This window comes from Equus przewalskii, chromosome 27 (genome assembly GCF_037783145.1).
Source record: "Equus przewalskii isolate Varuska chromosome 27, EquPr2, whole genome shotgun sequence".
Taxonomy (NCBI): domain Eukaryota; kingdom Metazoa; phylum Chordata; class Mammalia; order Perissodactyla; family Equidae; genus Equus; species Equus przewalskii.
In genome coordinates, this window is record NC_091857.1 from 23208696 (window position 1) to 23228424 (window position 19729).

The 19729-nt window shown below is 39.5% G+C and overlaps 1 protein-coding gene across 1 annotated transcript in view; it reads left to right on the forward strand.

The window, feature by feature from the left end:
• Positions 1–1949: 1949 nt before the first annotated feature.
• The window catches only part of JAM2 (junctional adhesion molecule 2), a 62902-nt gene continuing 45122 nt past the window's right edge, over positions 1950–19729 (forward strand). The window contains exon 1 of the mRNA XM_070597240.1: positions 1950–2831. Within this exon, the coding sequence (XP_070453341.1) occupies positions 2765–2831 (67 nt within the window). The 5' untranslated portion in view covers positions 1950–2764. The remainder of the gene's footprint in view (positions 2832–19729) is intronic.

Consider the following 19729-nt stretch of genomic DNA (forward strand, 5'->3'; position numbering starts at 1 on the left):
AATCTCAGTTACCTACAACCTCTCCCCTTCCTCATCTCTACCTCTAATTGATGATATAATCCTGCCAACCACATTTGGGAAATTCATTTGACTCTACCTGCTTCTTCACTTATCCTTCTGTGATCATTTACTTCATGCTTCATCTCTTTCTCAGAACATTGCAATAGTTTTCAGACTTGTCTAATATTCTGATTCTCTTATCTCTAATCCATTCTCTACATTTCCAAATGAGTCATCATTCTAAGGCAACAACGTTTTGTAGAACTTTCTGTGATGATAGAAATGCTCTATATCTGCCTTGCCCAGTAGGGTAGGCACTCCCATGTGGCAACTGAGAACTTCAAATGCAGCTAATGTGACTGGAGAATTAAATTGCCAATTTAACAGAATTCAAATTTATATAGCCACATGGCTCCAGAGACTACCATACTGGACTGCACAGTTCTAAACTATGTATTTTTTCATATCATACCCTAGTGTTTTCAAAAAGCTCTTTATCTACAGAATAAGGTTGGAGTTCATAGTTTGACAGTGAAATGACCCTCACAATCCAACCCCCTTTTCAGTTTCTGTCACTTCCCCTGCACCAACTCGATATGTACTGTAGCACTGTGGAAAGTTACTTTTCCTAAACAAGCCATAATTTATATCTCCCAGCTTTTGATCATGCTCTTTGCTGTACCTAGAATGACTTTCCTTTATTTCCTTCCTTTCAAACTTTGACTCATTTTTCAATGCCTAATAAAGCCAGCCTTGCACCCACCCCCAACACAGGAACATCCCCTTATCCTTGACCTCAAACAAGCTATTTAGCATCTCTCAGCCTAGTTTTCTCATCTGTAAAGTGGGAATGATAGATAACATTTTCTCCCTTACAGAGTTGTTGGGGGTTAGTTATTGCACAATTCAGATTCCAGCACTGAGGAAGCACTCAACAAAAAACTGCCGTGATTATTTTCTGTCCTCCCATTACCACATGGTATTAGAGGTCTTTCCACATGGGACTCACTCTCCCTCTCCTCAAGACTGTGAGCTCATTAACCGCAGACACTTGATCGTGTTCATCGTTGTCCACCAGCAGCCGGCACATTGTAGCTATTTGACAAATGCATTGACTGGTTGACAAATAAATAACTGAGTGAATCAATTATTCCCACAGGATGACATAGAGTAATTTTTAAAAAATGCCTTTTTTGTGTGTTTCTTTACGGAGGATCAGAAAAGACATATATTGTGGCAAGGATGAGAAAAGAGATGCCAACAACTTTTCTTTTGAAAATTAAACCTTTCTTGCCAGAGCCCAGAAAAACTGGCACATAAGCCTCTTGTTATATCTGTGTCCCTTCTCCCTGCTCGACTGGAGTATGAACTATAACATTTTTGCCATTTTGAGTTTCTTTCTGGGCTCCCAGCTTCCTCTGCCCCTCTCCCCACCATAGGTATTAAGCTTCCATCACTGTCACCAAGGAAACCGCAGGGATGTCCCATTCCCCATAGCTCTGCATATCTAAACTCTGATCTCCTTTGTCCACTGAGCTAGCTAAATTATTCTTTTGCACGCCACTAAATTGAAGCCTTCTATACAGAACTTTATCCATTATTCTATCTTTAAAAAAAGAGGGAGAGATGTATAATAATTCATTCTCTTGGAAATGGCCTTTTTCCAGACCTGTCAATACTCTTGAACGCACCAGCCGTTTTTGGTCCCCAGGAGCAAATATAAAAATGGCCTGTTTAGCCTTTGCAGTGTGTGCGATATAAGTGCGAGTCAATTTTAAAGCACGCAACAGAGCGTTCATAATGGGTTTCCCTTTTAAAAGCACAGTAGACCAAAAATAAACCTGACAAAGGGCAGCTGTAGAGTTTTAACATGTGGAAAACTCCACAGGCGGCAGTTATGTAACTGGAAAGAAACATGATAAATATTTCACACCGTGAGATGAACTTCCAACTCCGACACGTGAAAAGCAAAGAACACAAAACACACCTCAGCTCTCCAAGGAGCAAAAAGCTTACACTGAGGAAGGGCCAAGGCGATTGCTAAAATCGGGAGACCCGCCTTCCAGCACAAGTCTTGATTGCTTTTTTTTCCCCTTTGCGTCCAAGACGGAACCGGCGAACCCCATCTCCCCAGAGCGCCTCCCCCGCAGCTTCGCCCGCTGGCCAGAAATTTTCCAAAAATCTCCACCCCTTGACTGAAAACCCAGAAAGAAGTTTTGTGCCAAGGAGGGGAAGCGAGGAGTTGAGCAAGGCAAGCGGAGTTCCCCCCTCCACAGCGCCCCCCCCCCCACCCCGCCCAGCGGCCCGCGCCTCCCGCCCGGGGCTCCTCGCCGTGGGGACAGCTGGCAGCCCCCGCGCCCGACCAGACACAAAGCCGATCAATCCCAACGGCGCGGGGGCGGGGGGACGCCCAGCCGGGGCTTCCCTTCCGCTGCTCGCCTTCTGCTGCCCACTCGTTAGGACCCAGCTGACATCTCATCCGGCTACCACGACCCGCCCCCTCTTACCTCCGAACCCCCCCCCCCCCCCCAGCAAAAAAGAACGACCCAAATCCCCCCTCAAGCCCCCGGCTAGGCCAGACCTGCCTCCAGGCTGCCAGCTGAGAAGCCGCCCCTGGAAGGGGAAACTGACACCCCATCAGAGTCCGCCCCGCCCCGCCCTTCCCCTCCCCTGCACGAGTCTCTCCTCTCCCGCCCCAGAAGTTCAGGGGACCCCGCCTGGCCTCCGGCGCTCCAGCCGCCGGGACCCTCGAGACCCTGGGAAGATGGCGAGGAGAAGCCGCCACCGCCTCCTGCTGCTACTGCTGCGCTACCTGGTGGTCGCCCTGGGCTGTAAGTTGCTGGAGTACCTCCACCCTCCCGCTCACTCCTACTGGGACCAGCTCCCTGACCTCCAGCCCCTGGACGCGGCGCTCGTGCAGGGCTGTCTGAGGGTCTCTGGGCTGAGGGTCTGCCGCGGGGCTTTGGACCTGGCACCCAGCGAACCCGGGTGCGGGCAGGCTCGAGGGCGGGAGGCTGGTGTCTTTGGTTTATTGGAAAGAGCGTCTGATTTTGTCAATTCTAGTTAGAGACAATTAAGGGTCCACACCAGTAGGTTCTCATCTTCTTGCAAAGTTGGGTTAAGTTTTCAAAGACACAGGGACGTGAACAGAATGCAGAACTCACTAACTACTTATAAGATGCTGAGATCCCAAGATGGCATCACTCGGAGGCAGGCGCCGGCCACACTCTAAGTACCAGAGGAGGGGCCGTGTTAAGAGTTTTCTTGGCTTCTGAGGGTCCCAGTTGTGCCGACAATATGCAGTGCACTTGTGGGGCGGGGGATGGGGGGAATTCGCGGCTGCTGAGGCAGAATTACTTTTATCCTCTCCACCTGCACATCTACATTCAGTTAGAGAAGTCTGGTCTGAGGACTCTAGCCAGCTGCTGTGTCCTCAGGAGACGTCCGACGGGATAATTGTTAGAAAGATGCAGAAGCTGAATGATCGAGTAGCGGGGACGACGACAACGACGTCGTCCTAAAGCCAATTTCACGGGATGGTTCTAAACAGGATTTTCACGGATTCTGGACTTAGGAGATTTAAAATCCTGAGGACGTGTCCTATTATTTTCTTTTCTTCGAGTTAACTTTTTAGGAAAATGGAGGAAATTACAATAGAACTTAAGCATTTAAGCAATGAAGTCCTTTTTCTTTCGGTTTTCCTTTTTTTTTCGTTTTTCTTTCCTTTTTTTAAATTGTGTGGGTCATTATTGTTGCTGTTCAAGTTCTTATAATAAAATACTTAAAATAGCCAGATGAGTGCCTAATACTATAATCCAGTGACTTTTTCTCACGCTCTCATTGCCGAAGTGAGTATTGCTCAGCTCAACGTGATGTGAGCTTTGTCCCTTGGTGGGGGAGGAAGGTGCGAGTTGTCTCAGTGAGGGGGCATTGCTGACCTATATTATAGAAAATCAAACCAAGAAGGCAAGGTTTCACAATAAAACCATTATGCAGTTTTGAAATATCATTTGGTATCATGTCCAACACAGGGGAAAAAAATACACTAGTGCTGAAAGGCAACAAAAGAGCAGGCTGGAGGAATTGTAGCAAAACTCCCAGGAAAGTTGTGTATTCCATTGATAATCCTAAATTTCAAATACAAAAGTCTGACCTTAGTGTAGTCTGACCTTTTAATTGTCACTAATTAAAAACAGAGAATATGGTCTCACTCTGCTATTCCTTTTCAGTAATCAAAATAGAAACAATACACCCTAAATTTGAAATTGTAGCCAAGAAACAACCAAGAGGTAAACTAAGGCTACAATGAACGAGCAGAAGAACCTCTTCTTTGAGCTTTGGGTAAATGTAACACGCTTCTAACTCTGACTCCTATGGGGGATTAATTTGGAAGAGTGTATGGATCTTTTCTATATTGTTTCTGGTATGCCAAAAGGTCTAGCAGTGCAAGAACATTTTCTTTTCTTTTTTTAAATAAACTTTTTGATTTTAGAATAGTTTAATTTAAAGAAAAATTGTGAGGATGGTATAGAGGGTTCCTATATACACCATGCCCACTTTCCCCTATTGTTAATATTTTACATTAGTATGATACATTTGTCACCAATGAACCAATATTGATGAAGCAATATTGATACGTTATTATTAAGTCAAATCTACACTTTATTCATATTTCCTTCATTCTTTTTTTATTTTTTTTAAAGATTTTTTTTTTTATTTTTTTCCTTTTTCTCCCCAAAGCCCCCCGGTACATAGTTGTGCATTCTTCGTTGTGGGTTCTTCTAGTTGTGGCATGTGGGACGCTGCCTCAGCGTGGTCTGATGAGCAGTGCCATGTCCGCGCCCAGGATTCGAACCAACGAAACACTGGGCCGCCTGCAGCAGAGCGCGCGAACTTAACCACTCAGCCACGGGGCCAGCCCCTCCTTCATTCTTACCTCATGTCCTTTTCTGTTTAGGATCCCATCCAGGACACCACATTACACTTAGTCGTCACTCCTCTTAGACTGTGACAGTTTCTCAGACTTCTCTTGTCTTCTATTACCTTGGCGGGTTTGAGGAGTACTGATGAAGCATTTTGTAGAATACCCTCCATTGGTATTTCTCTGATGTTTTTCTTCCAACTAGATTGGGCTTATGGATTTGTTGAGAGGAAGATCACAGAGGTGTAAAGGGCTATTTTCATCACATCATGTTAAGGGGACCTACTGTGAACATGACCCATCACTGTTGATGTTAATCTTCATCGCCTGGCTGAAGTAATGTATGGCAGGTTTCTCCACAGGTTATCCTTTCTTTCCCCTTTTCATTCTGTATTTTTTGGAAGGAAGTCACTATGTCCAAACCACACTTAAGGAAGAAGAGTTATGTTCCAGCTCCTGGAAGGTGTAGTATCTCTATAAATTATTTGGAATTCTTCTGCTTAGGAGCTGTGTCTGTCTCTCCCTCCCCAATCATTCATTCATTCATCCATCCATTTTTATAACAGTATGGGCTAATGGATATTTATTTTATACTTTGGATTATAGTCCAATACTATTTTATTTAGTTTACTGCACAGATTGTTCCAGCTTTGACCATTGGGCTTTCTTTCAGTGGTTCCTCTGTCCCATTGACATATCCCCATCATTTTATATATGTGTGTGTGTCTGATTTTGTTGTTTGTTTTCAGTGCTTCCTTACTTTTTGGCACTATAAAATGCTCCAAACTGATCTTGCATGTTTCCGGCTCTAGTCCTAGAATCAGCCATATCTCTGAGGAGCCCTGGTTCCTTTTTTTGGAGAATGGTGTTGGCAACCGAGGTCTGGACATTAGGTATGCTTATTGCTATTAGGGTGTTGTTGAAAAACAAGAATGTTCTTCAAGGCTAAGTTTCACTCCACTGTCCTATTTGTGATTTATCCACTCAAATTTCATGTTCAGATCCAAAACCAGTGTATTGAAGGCTTGTGTATGTATCAGACACTGTTCTAAGGACTTTCTTGTATTTTCTCTCTTTCTAAGTTCTCAACAAATACACAAAACAGAACATATCTTCAGCTTGCAGATAGTGACCACAAAGCTCAGGAAAGCTAAATTACGTGTCTGAGCTCACTTACCTAGGCTGGAAAGAGATGGAACTTGGATTTGAAGATCTGAGAGTTTGTTCCATAGATAACTTGCCTTCACTTATCTCCTTATTTTTCTATCTGCGTGCTTAACCCTTCTTGCTGTCTTCATTCAAGAAAAGTTGGTGGATTTCTTATGCTCTAGTTACATACTCATCTTCTTAATATTCATCTCAAGTGTAACTGTACCGCTCTTTTGCCCCGATTATTTCATTCTTTCGTTTTATTTCCATTTATCAACATTCTTTATTTCTTTCTTAATAGTCTGGAGGATTGCCTTTTGTTGGTGGCATTATTTAAACTATGATTTCAGTGTACCTGTTGATATGTGGACATTTATGTGTGTGTTTAGTTGAATTATATTTTTCTTTCCCTCTAGAATTGATGTTTGCTCACCATTGGATGTCCACTGCTGAGCAAAGTGCTTGGTTAATAGTAGGTGTAAATATTTACCTATCAATTAGGTGGAAGGGGATGAAGTAGAGTAGGTAGATATGTATGGATAGCATTAATGATTGTAATATAAATCTTGAAGCCCTAACTTATTGTAAGTAAATGAAGTGTCAGATTTCTCTGAGGTGACATTTAAACCAAGGAGTTGGATGTGAATGAGAGTGGTGTGCTGTTCTTGACACTACATGGCTGGTAGGAGCTGGTCCTCAGATCTGGACTGGAACCCAAGCCAGGCAACTTGATCTGAGTCTGTCATCTCTCATCAACTGATAAGGGCTGTGGAGGAGTTCTGGAGCTTCTGCAGAATCACAAGTTTCTGCCTCTAACCCAAAGCGGCACTCCAGGTAACCAGAGGCAGGAATTCTGCCCTGTGTAAACATTGTTAAAACAAAGTATCATAATCAATTTGATGAAAAGAACTGGTTACATCCTGGTATGGTCTCAGTTATCTGCTGAGCATAAAGGTCAAATTGGCCTTGCTGGTAGACCTGATAACCATTTGAAGACTGTGACAGAAATTACCTTAAGAAGGAAAAAGTCAAAAACAAAAACGTCAGCATAAAGAGAACAGTGAGTTTCCTATGACTGAGAACACTCATTTATCCTTCCACACGAGCAGTTTAATGAGAAGAGCCCATGTGAGTTTATGTGTTTGCTCTACCCACAGTTCCATCACATTGGTTTCCTCCTGTGGGCCTTTTTGGTGGAGAAGATGTTTTGGACTATAGAGGCAAGAGCTGTTTATTGAAGTCAGGCCGGCAGAAATGTTTAAAGGCCCTTATTTAAAATAACATTTCTTTTCATCCCACAGCAATATAATGACAGCCCTGCTGAGTCCATACTCCAGCATAGCTGATTGATGTATTGCCAGATTGATATTTTGAGAAAGATGAGGGTGAGGATGAGAAAGTGGAATCAGAATCTGAGTCAAGTGCTTTCTTTGGCAAAAGCAGAAAGAGAAAACTTAAAACTGGGCACTGTTTCTTGGAAGGTGTTACTCTTAACAAGGCCAGAACTTAGAAAAACAACCTAACTGTATTAGTTTCCTATTGCTGCAGTAACAAATTAACTCAAATTTAATACAACACAGATTTATTATCTTAAAGTTCTAGAGGCCAGAAGTCTGAAATAGGTCTCACTGGGCTAAAATCAAGGTATAGGAAGGGCAGTGTTCCTTCTGGAAGTTCTAGCAGAGAATCTGTTTCATGTCTTTTTCAGCTTTTAGAGGCGAGCCACTGCCCCATTACTCCAGATTCAAAGCCAACAATGCCTGGCTACCTTATCTCTGGCTCTCTCTCTTCTAACTCCCTCTTCCACTTATAAGGACACTTGTAATCATATAGGACTCACCTCCATTATCCAGGATAATCTACCCATCTCAAGGTCAGCTGGTTACCAACTTTAATTCCGTCTACAACCTTGATTCCTATTTACCATGTAAGGTAATATGTTTATAGGTTCCTGGGATTAATATGTGGACATCTTTGGGGGTCTTTATTCTGCCTACCACACCAACCAAAGGTAGGATGTGCACAGCAACAGTGTAATCAGTGTTCTGGCCAAGAACGTTCTAGATCCCATGGGGCAACCATAACTTTTACCTTTAAACTATAATTCATAGTGATATAGAACTGTACTTTTTATTGATTGTGTTTCAGATTGCATAGTGTTGTGATAAAGAACATGTACTTTGATGCTGAACTCTGTGCTCACGTACTAGCTGTGTGACCTTATACAAGTTCTTTGACTTCTGCATGTGTCAGTTTACCCATGTTACACCATGTTATGGTGATAATCCCGATAATAGTACTTACTTCATAGATGTTTAAAGATAATTAAATGTGTTCACATGTATAACACACTTAGAAAACTGGTACTGTTAAAATTGGGGGGCAGTGGAGTTAAACATTCATATGATCACTTAAAATGGATTTTCCACATTTGCAAGAGTCACATCCAAAGACAAATAATAGGTTGTTTTATAAGTATTATAGTAGTTTAAATAGACTGTTTTATTTACTTTTAGTACATTAAGAATTTATTTTAAAATGTGCTTTTTAAAGTTTTGTTACAAAATATACATACATCTATGTCTATCCATCTATATGAAAAGGATGTGCTAGTAGGCAAATACAGAGGATGGAGGAGACCATTTCAGATGGAGGGAACAGCGTGCACAGATGTACTTGGGCAAGAACAAGCAGGAAGAGCATGAAGGGATGGAAGAAGTTCCTATGGTCAGAGCGCGGAGGATAGGGGAGGGCAAAAGGCAGCCACCAGGTGGTGGAGAGCCTTGTGGGAAATATAAATTTTGAATTTATCCTAAAGGCAAGGAGCAGTCATTTTAAACACTGACTATCAATCAGATTTGCATTTTAAAAAGAGAACACAGTGGATGGAGAATGGGGAATAGGCAGAATGGGGTGGGTGCAAAGTTGAAGTGGGGAGACCAGTTAGATGCAATTGGAGTGGTCCAGGCAATCACTTCCTTATATATTTTATTGAAGTATATATATATACACAGACATATGTAATTAAACATATTCATACACCTACAGAAAATTGTTCTATATTTGAAATGTAGTTAATTAAATTTAATCAGAGATTTGAGAAAAATTACTCTGGTTTTTAAGGATTTTGTTTTCCTTCTTTCCTTCCTTCCTTCCTTCTTTTCTTTTTTCTTTTTTTGTTGTTGAGGAAGATTAGCCCTGCGCTAACATCAGTGCCAATCTTCCTCTATTTTGTGTATGTGATGCCTCCACAGTGTGGCTGATGAGTGGAGTAGGTCCGTGCCTGGGAACCAAACCCGCCAACCTGGGCCACTAAAGTGGAGCACAAGGAAGTTTAATCACTAGGCCACAGGGCCGGACCCTAAAGGATTTTTTTTTTAATCATGTAAGCTACAAGTGTTTCCAGTTTTCTGTTCAACTCCCAACATATAAACGTAAAACAATAGCTCTTTTGGTTACTATTTATCTTCTTTCAATATTACTCTTTTTTCCCACCCCCTGGGTTTGTCTTCCTTCAGTATTGTTTTAAGTGTTTCCAGAGCTTCCTTGTGTTGCCACCCTTAGGGGAGTAATTGGATTTGATTTGATGGAGAGAAGAGTGGCCTTCTGTGTTACTAAGTGTGAGTGTGTGTGTATGTGTGAGAGAGAGAATGAGAGAATGCGTGTGCTCAAACGAATGCCTGCTGACAGAACCACAAAACCCCACTCTCTGGGTCTTGAGGCCAGTGAGTGAATGGGAAATGCTCTGCAGTTGAATTGTTCCTGCATTTTATAAGCAGAGAAGCAAAGAGCTGTGTTGGACCTAGTGCCATGAAAGTATCTCCAGAGCTACACGCTTAGCTCTCCGCTATCTTGGCTCAAGAAGTCCTGAGCAAGAATCCTTGTGAGCCTAACGGACAGGAGTTTTCGTTCTTGTTTATTTATTTGTTTGTTTATTTATGGAGTTTTCATTCTTAATGGAAGAGTTTTTTCCTTCTCTCTTTTTGATTTCTTAGGTCACTGCCATCAAGTTTTTATTTGTTTTGTTGGATTTTCTGTTTTGTTTTAGTTTTTGAAATTTCTCACAGGGGCAGTTTGGGACATACTTGTTGTTATATCTGTGAAGAGTGTAGAAGCCCAGCCTGGTCTTTCTTCTCTCTGTGAGGCGTTTCTAGTGTGCTCGCTCTCATTTTGTCCAAACAGTCACCTGCTGTTTTTAATTTTAGCTTTGCTCACACTGTAAAAACTTGGTAAATACTTTATTGTGGACAGAATCAAAGGCAGAAATAGATCATTGTTAAAATGCCTTCACTTACATGTTTAAAAATAATATATGTAGATGGTAAATTCAAACTGCACAGAAAGGTTATAAAATGAAAAAATAAGTCTCCTTTCCAGCCCTCCTGACTTCTATTCCACTCCTCACAGGTAGCCCACTCTTTTTTTAAAAATTATTTTATTGAGGTCACATTGGTTTACAACATTGTGTAAATTTCAGATGTGCTTCATTATATTTTGGCTTCTGCATAGACTGCATCGTGTTCACCACAAAGTCTAGTTTCCATCCGTCCCCATACATGTGTGCCCCTTAATCCATTTTGCCTTCTCATTCTTAAGTTTCATATAGTTCCAGAAAAATTGAGGGGAAAAATATAGTTCCAGCATATGAAGCTACCTGTATTGTTTCTTTAAGAATAAACATCAAAATTTACTGTGCTTACTGTCCCACCCCTTCCAACAAATCAGATCATATTATACATAGTATTCTGCACCTCCCTACAAACATTTATTTTTACTAGTAATTAAGCCACAACTGAAAGCTAGGTCTCACAAATAGGACTCATGACAACATCTTGCCAAGGCCTCTAAGACCCTATGCCAAAAGGCATTAAGGGGCGACTTTCTAGTTCAAACCACCAAAAGTAAGTAGTGAAGCAAAGTGGTATAATAAAATGGAGGGAAATAAACTCCCAAACCAGAGAACAAATCTAGGCAGGGAAAAATTCCAACTGAGACCAATGAAAAAGTCCAAAGAAGAGCGTAAGAGCCAACACTCAGAGAAGACAGGGACATTAGGACCAGCTAGGATTTACAGACAAGTGCAAGCTGGTCTATTTTTAAAGGAGACCAAAGGAATAGTAGTGACCGCAAATAAAAAGAGAACATGTTGAACTACTGGGAAAGTGCTAAATTTTAAAAGGGAGAATTGTGTTCATGTCTAAAGAATGCTCTAAAATAGGAATGGATTCTAATCAGAAGTAGAATGGCCACAATGGAATAAACAATAACTCAAGTGTCTGTTTGTCCAATGATCTAAACATGCAGCCAGCTATGTTGTAAAAATATGATAAAAATCTGCATAAGCTGATTGGAGCCATGGGACCCTTATACTTTGGTTTCATATAATGCTTTTGGACCCAGAACATGTCAGGTTCTTCTGTGTCATAAGCGTGTGTGTGTGTGCGCATGCAAAAGAGTGAACGTCTTCACCATTTTACCTAGATACAATGTTGCTCCTTCTCAACCTCCATCTTCTCTGTTGTTGTTGTCCTCATTGTTGAAATGTTCTGCACGTGGCCGAACGCAATTCCTCCGTGAAGGTCTAAGTCCAAAATCCCCTCCTTCTTCTCCTAAGCCTTTCCCGCTCGTCCACTTCTCAAAGCTGAAGTCTACCACAGATTATAATCCTGGTGCTTTTGATATCTTCCTGGGTCTTTTATGGCATTGGCTGGGCTATACTGTTTGCATTTTTCACACGTACATCTCTCTGGATTTTGAGTTTGTTGAGGGCAGAAACAACACATCCTTGTGTCCCTAGCACCTAGCGTAGTGCCTGGCACATAGTAGTTCTTTAATAATTAGTTAAATAGAGTAAGTAATGGATTTTAATGTTTGTTTCTTAGCTTCATAAAAATTACTTAACTTTTTAATAATAAAAATCCAAGGACACATGTAAAATTAATAGTCCCTAATAAATGCATAATGTTACTGCTGCTAGACTTCCCTCCTCCCCTTTTTTAACCATGGTCTCCCTGGAGTTTAGAGTTACAAGGAAATCTAGAGACTGTTCAGCCTTTTAGAAATTTTGCTGATTGCCTGATGTCTCCTTGTATTGTAAAAACACGTAAATCGCTCTTGAACGAGTAAGCATGAATTAAAAACTCAGAGGAATTGGGGATGACATGGCTGTTAAGTTCCTGTGCTCCGGGGTTCACCAGTTTGGATGCTGGGCACGGACTTATGCATCGCTTATCATGCATGCTGTGGCAGGCGTCCCACATATAAAATAGAGGAAGATGGGCACAGATGTTAGCTGAGGGTCAATCTTCCTCAGGAAAAAGAGGACAGTTGGTGGTGAATGTTAGCTCAGGGCTAATCTTCCTCAAAAAAAAAAAAGTACCAACTCTGGAGAAAATTCTAACATGGGAAAACACTCCGTCCTCCCCCCCAAAGAACCTCAGAGGAATCAAACAATACCTCCTCACATTTGCCTGAGATAAAAGACAACGTAAGATGTTAGAGCGTTATCAGAGTACTCTCTGGAGCAGAGGATTCCAGACATTCCCCTCATGGTCCAGTCTCTTTGCCACTCAATTGATACATTAGCAATCCATGTACCACAGTAGGACAAAGTTTATTAAGAGAGAGGAGAGAGGACAGGGCCCTAATAAAGTGAGCTTTATTTCCAAACCAAAGATGGTTTTCCTAGGCATTTCTGTCCAGCAATTATGACTTCTTGTGGGATCTTGACGCCTGCTCCTTAGTACTGAAAAAATTTCCCCAGAATCCAGGTGACTCATTGTCTGGTCCAAGGGTATCATCTCCAAGTTCAGCATTAGGCAAATGCCAAGATTAGATACATCTTAAGAATCTCAGCTCTGTTGTGCTACTTCCCCAGAAACAGCTCTGAGGATGCCGGAACGTTAAAAAATCACTGTCTGGAGCACTGGTCTTCAAACTTTTCTGATTACATATCCTACTTCTTTTAAAAAGAGCATATGCCCCAACATAAGTTTTTGGTTATAAATTATATACGTGTATTTCTATGTCAATATATTACATTAATTATGAATCAGAAAATAAATATCAAACAAAGGAGATAATGGAAAAATAAATAAGTAATAATACCCCTGGGCAGAAATGAGGTGGTGGTAGCCCTACATTACAGCATTTGATAAAGGCTCCATAATAAAACACTGTGGGATTGGTACATGAATGGACCAACAGACCAGTAGAACAGAATACAAAGTCCAGAAATTGGCCCAAGTTCATTTGGAAATTTAATATAGATAGACAGACAGAAGATAGATAGATAGATAGGTAAGTAGGTAGATAGATAATCTCTATATACTATATGGATCTATCTATAAAATGGTAGCATCTCAAACCATAGAGAAAGCTTAATAAATATTATTACAACAATTGGGTAGCCATTTGAGGGAAAATGGATCTGAACCTGACAGTGTACATGAGGATAAATTCCGAATGGATCAGAGATCTAAATGTAAGTAAATAAATAAATAAAACCATACCTCACCCCCCCAGTGACAAAAAAAGGAAAGCATGAGTGCTCAAAAGAGCATCTGCATGGGAGAAATAAAACACTATAAACAAATCGAAAAATAAAGGACTCATTGGGGGAAGATATTTGCAATTTAGGTCTCACCCAAAGAGGATTGTCACTGATATACAAAGAGCCCCTAAAAATGGAAAGAAAATAAAAATATAAAGAACAAAGTAGAAAAATGACGCACACACATGTAAAAGCCCCAGAGAGTTCTCAGAAGAAAAATTTAAATGGTTCTTCAAATATGAAGCTCTGTTCAACACAACTGGAAATACAAATTAAACCACCACAAAAATAACATCTCTCCCCTACCAGATTAGCAAAAACACATAACTTATCGGCACGCTCTGTTATTGAAGTTGGATGGAAACAGGTGCTCTCAGACAGTGCTGATGGGGTGTGTATATCTGAATATATCTGCCATGAAGGGGAGTTCAGCAATATGCGGAAAAATTACCTATCTACCCTTTGACTCATCAACCCTACTCCTGAGAGCCTGTTCCAAAGCTGAACTTGCAAAAACAGGATGTGATTTATGCACAGTATTATTTATTTCAAAATTATATATTATAAAAAAGATTGAAAACAATCAAATACCCATCAGTAGGGGATTGGCTGAATTAATAACAGAGTAGTATGCCATGTAGCCCTAAAAAAGAATGAGGGCGATCTCCGTGTATGGATATATCAAGTGAAAGAAGCATGATGCGGAACAGTATAATGTAGCAAGCGACAATTTGTGTAAGAAACAAACACTGGGAGGTTAAATGAAACTATTCACAATGGGAGGAAGGGACAGGAATGGAACAGATTTCTCTTGATAACTTATTACATAGATTTGATTTTGAAAACTTAAAGCTTCTGTTTAAAGGATAAAATTCACTAGAACAGCCTGTCTAAAAATTAAAAACAAATGGAAAGAAATGAACCTACCATATATCAAATCAGTGATGTAATCACACAGAGGAAAAAATTATTCTAATCTTGAGCTTAGAACATAATATTCCACTGAATAGTGGAATATATTTTAATTAAAGTTGCAAATATATTTTAAACTAAAGTAATTTAAAATAGCAGTTTTATTTTGAAACTACTTCATATTACAGAATAATGCAAATCGGTAATTATGTTAATATAGATATGAAGATTTTTAGCATAGGAAAAAAGAGATACAGGTATAATGTTTAAAAAAAGTTAAGTTAAAGTCCTATAATGTTATGTTCAAAATGGAAATATCAGTATTAACTCATGATGCTTTTTTCTTTCCCAAACTATATATTTCCTATCTCTGTCCACTAAAAAAGGCCTAGATAAAATCACAAGCTGTATCAGTCAGCTTTAATCAAGTAACAAATAACCTTAAAAAATCTCAGTAGTTTATCATCATAACGTTATCTTTTGCTTGAATTCCATTTTGGTGGCTCCAGGTCAGCTGCCAAATTTCTGTTCTACATGTCTTCTCATTCCAGGCCCCAAGGCTGAAGGAGCTGGCCCTGTTTGGGACAGTCTTTGTGGCCAAGGGAAACGCAAGAGGCACAACTAAACTATGTAACAGTTCTTAAAGCTTCCACTCAACATGGTATATGTCCACTGGTCAAAGCACATCTCATGGCCAAACCTGGACCTGGGGTGGGGAAGTCTATTCCGCCTGCCAGGATACCCTGGAAATCATGTGATTATAAGTGGGAAGGGAATGAGTACAGTCCTGCATCGCTTAACAATGGGATCACGTTCTGAGAAATGTATTGTTAGGTGATTTCATCGTTGTCCAAACATCATAGATTGTACTTATACAAACCTAGATGGTATAGTCTACTACACACCTAGGCCATATGGTACTAATCTTATAGGTACCACCGTTGTATATATGGTCTGTCATTGACCGAAATGTCATTATGCAGTGCATGACTGTAGTTGGGAATAATAATATAATCTATCCTACAACCCCATAAAAGTGAGCATACAGATTCTGATCTCTAAATACCGTTCACACTAGCAGTGAGTAGGGATCTTAGGAGGAACATCTGATCCCATGTTTAGGGTTGGGCATATGTCAGATGAGCCTGGGACATTTTGTTGTACCAGAAAGCACATTAGCTCTCAAAGATAATGGGTTTGTATCTGAATGACAGGAATCAGCATTAAAAGCCTCCCTTTGGCCAAATTGGAGGAAATTTGAGAATCAAAAATGAAAAATTATTGGATGCAATTGATGTAAAGATATTGAACATATTTTTTAAATGTATTAATTATGCAGATACTAAAAAGAGAGAGAAAGTCAATAAAATAAAATAAAATACTGGTCACCAGTCTTTGGTCACCATTAGAACCTGCTAAGTCAATTGCTCTTACTCTGATATTTGGCAATCAACATAAAGAATTAAGCCTTTAACTTGCTTTCCGTTATGTTTGTATGTGTAATCACATAGCCTTAATTGATAAGGAAAATTTCTGCATAGAATTCAAGTGAATAAATGTGCAAAGATAATGGAAAAAATAATAGAATCTAATAATCATAATCTTGCAACGTGTAATTGGTTCAGGATATGATTATTAATGGGTAAAAACCTTAGAGAAAATGTTGCTGGGGAACTTTACAATGGAAGGATTAGTCTGTTATCATCTGAAACCACTGATTAATCTTAGCATCATTAAAAGCAGGACAACCAAACGTTGTGTGGGACAATAGGAAGCACATAGTATTCCCCATGTAGTATTCTTGCCCAGCCCTCCAAAAAAAAAGAAGAACACATTGACCTTCACATTGAATCAAGCCTCTTGGCAAGCTAACTTCTTTTCACAGGAAGTAGAGGCACAGAATAAATGACACCACAAGGCTGCACCCAGACAAACTCAGAAGGTGGTTATTTTACAGAATAACTGACCAGGTTGCTACAACAAGTCAATGGCACAAAATGAAAAAATAAAACGGGAAGGGAGGAAAGGGCAGGTTAGCTCTGGATTAAAAAAAAAACAAGACAAAAAATCTAAGAAGCAGATGTAATGCTGAGATGCAGATCCTGATTCAAATACGACATCAGGGGAGCTTGACTATGGCTGGATATTAAGGAATTATTTATTTATTTATTATTATTTATTTATTACTAAGGAATTATTTGTAATTTTATTAGTTCTGATATAGATATTTGTCTTTAATTTGTATTGATACGTACTAAGATAATAAAGAAAATTGTTTGACGTATATGATTTGCTTTAAAATTCCTCAACAACAAAATGGATAGATGAATTCAATGTAGCCAAATCTTTATAGTTGTTGAATCCAGATAATGAATATATGGGGTTTATTGTTCTGTTCTCTCTACATTTGTGTATATTTGAAAATTTTTTCATAAAAAACTATTTAAACCTATAGAAACAGAAAAAAGAGAAGAATGTGCTAAATATATAGAAATTTTAATATTTCTTGTCTTGATCCCTCTGGGTTTTCTTGTACATTCCACCTTAGAGTCAACTGGCTTAAAGAGAGAATATATAGACCAAAGTGAGTCTATTTGAAATAATATCTGTTCTCTCAAACTCTACGCCTTAGCTAGGGTGGTTGGTGTAAGAAACCCAAATGCCATTTGAATAGCCCCCTTTTTAATCTGTTTAGTCTGTCTCACACTAACAGAAAAATAGAATGCCTTAAAACAAACAAACACCCTGTCATTAACTGCAACTCCAAGATCCTGGGTTAAACAGCAAAGTCCATTAGTAAATCCACAGCGTAACAGTTACATTTTTCTTCATGATGTAGCGTGGACGTTTCAGTTCATTTCTTTTGAAAGGGACTTTAATATTTTATTCCCTAAAATGTGAAAGTACCCATTAGATGAATGCACATCACATTCGTAGACTGATAGCAGGAAAAGGTAAATGTGAAAAAGAGTTCATTAAATTGCTAAAAATTTAAAATTTCTTTTTTGTGTATGTGTTTTTTTTTGTTTGTTTGTTTCCAAGGAAGATTAGCCCTGAGCTAACTGCTGCTAATCCTCCTCTTTTTGCTGAGGAAGACTGGCCCTGAGCTAACATCCGTGCCCATGTTCCTCTACTTTATATGTGGGAAGCCTGCCACAGCATGGCTCGCCATGCCGTGCCACGTCTGCACCCGGGATCTGAACCGGCGAATTCCATGCCGCCGAAGCAGAACGTGTGCACTTAACCACTACACCACCAGGCTGGCCCCTAAAATTTTTCTTTTGCACTTATTGAATGGAGCCTCATTCAATCAAGCCTTTCTTGTCAACCCTCTGGCTCTTGTAAACAACCAAAGAGAAAACTTGCAGCCTTCTTACAGGGTAAGGGCATATCCAGCTTTTGACATATCAGCTCAAGTACGTTTCACAATTGTTCATACTTTCTAAAATATCCACTTAATGTTCAAATCCATGTCATTAATAATTTAATATCAAGTTCCAAATGAATTCTTTGTGTGATTTAATTTCCCATGGTTCCTTCAACCCTGAAGACCCCAAAGCTTTAAGGATTCTCTAAAGAAGACTCTGGTTGTGGGGGAAGAATGGAAGAAATAAAGGCATTTAGAAGTAGTCTAAAACCTGTGTCAGCAGCTTCTGCACGCTATCAAGGTAGTCATTTATGTCAGAAGCTATTTCTATGCCAGAGAATCCTTGCCCCAAATACACTATGAATTCATGAGCAAGAGAATGGAGATGCTAAAAGAGGAAGGAATTTCGCTTCACCTCCCATTCCGTCACCTCTTAGAGGGGAAGCAAGATTGCATTACAGCTCTCTAATAGAATTTATATTTAGAGTCCTAATTATTTGAACAGACAAATCATCTTTCTCTCGCTTTTACCATTTTACACATTCAATTATTTAATCTTAAGCGGTGAGATCCCAAAATCTGCTGAATAATGATGAGACCAGTCAAGACGAGCCTTTGTCATCATATGAGCTAGAATGTCTGAGGAAATTTATTCCTAATTATTAGAAAATAAAAGGACAAATAATTTTGGAAGTGGGATACAGAAATACTTCTTTTGTAGAGCAAAGTTATGTCACCAGTGAGTGTGGTGAATATAAATGTTTCTTTTCAGAGGACAATGGATTCCCATCTTTTACCTGAAAGAATATCAATTACATCTTCCCTGACAGGGTGACTCAGGGACCTGTTTACACTGATTGGGATGGTGGGCAGAATCGCCTTCACTTTTTAAATTGATTAATTTTATAAATTATATTTCTGATGTGTATTTGACAGTGGCCCGTTATTGAATTCATAGGTTAAATGTCCATATGAAATGCCTGTACTAGATGTTCAAAGGTCCGCCTTAAACTTTAAACCATAAAAGGCAAGTTTGTTCACAAAGAAGCAAAAAGTATGACAGAAATAAAATGGAGCTTGAGATCTGAAGCACTGAGATTGTGTCAGTTCTGCTCTTAATAATGATATGGCTTTAGAAAACTACTTTTTGTTCAGCTCTTATTTTCCTTGTTTGTAAAATGAGGGGGTTTGATTTAATGATGATTACTGTTCTTTATAATTTAACATTTTCTGTTTTTGAATGGGAAAAAAATGTACCATACTTAGCCTGTGATGATAAAATTATTTTATATGGAGTTGTGAACACGTTTCAGTTCTAAACTGCCTCTTTTAGAGTTCTTATTAGTTAGAACACAGAGTTTGTTTTGAAAAGGAGAAAGAAATAGGCTCCAAAAATGGCTTGGTATTCATGGCGTTGATTGTACATTATGTTTAAAATTTCTGTTCGATGCAGTAAGCAACAGGAAGTTGCTGGAAGTTTTGAAGAGTGAAGCAATATACCAAAAAACGGTATTTGAGGTAAACAATAATTTTGACCCCACTACATATAGGATAAACTTAGGAGGAGAGGTGAGGATAGCCCAAATATTAGGTAATAGGGTCTAGGATTTAGGTGGCAGCTGTCAAAATTGTTTAGGAAGAGTTAAATCCAGAAGACTTTGAAAATAGAAATTGATTAGATTTAGTGGTCGATTAAATATGGGGGACATCAGAGAAATCAAAACAATACTTCCAAGTGTTGTAAACGTCAAGAACCAGAGAAACGGTATTTACATTGAAAAGGAATGATTATTTTCTCCATTTCAGGAAGCAACAAAATATCCAACTA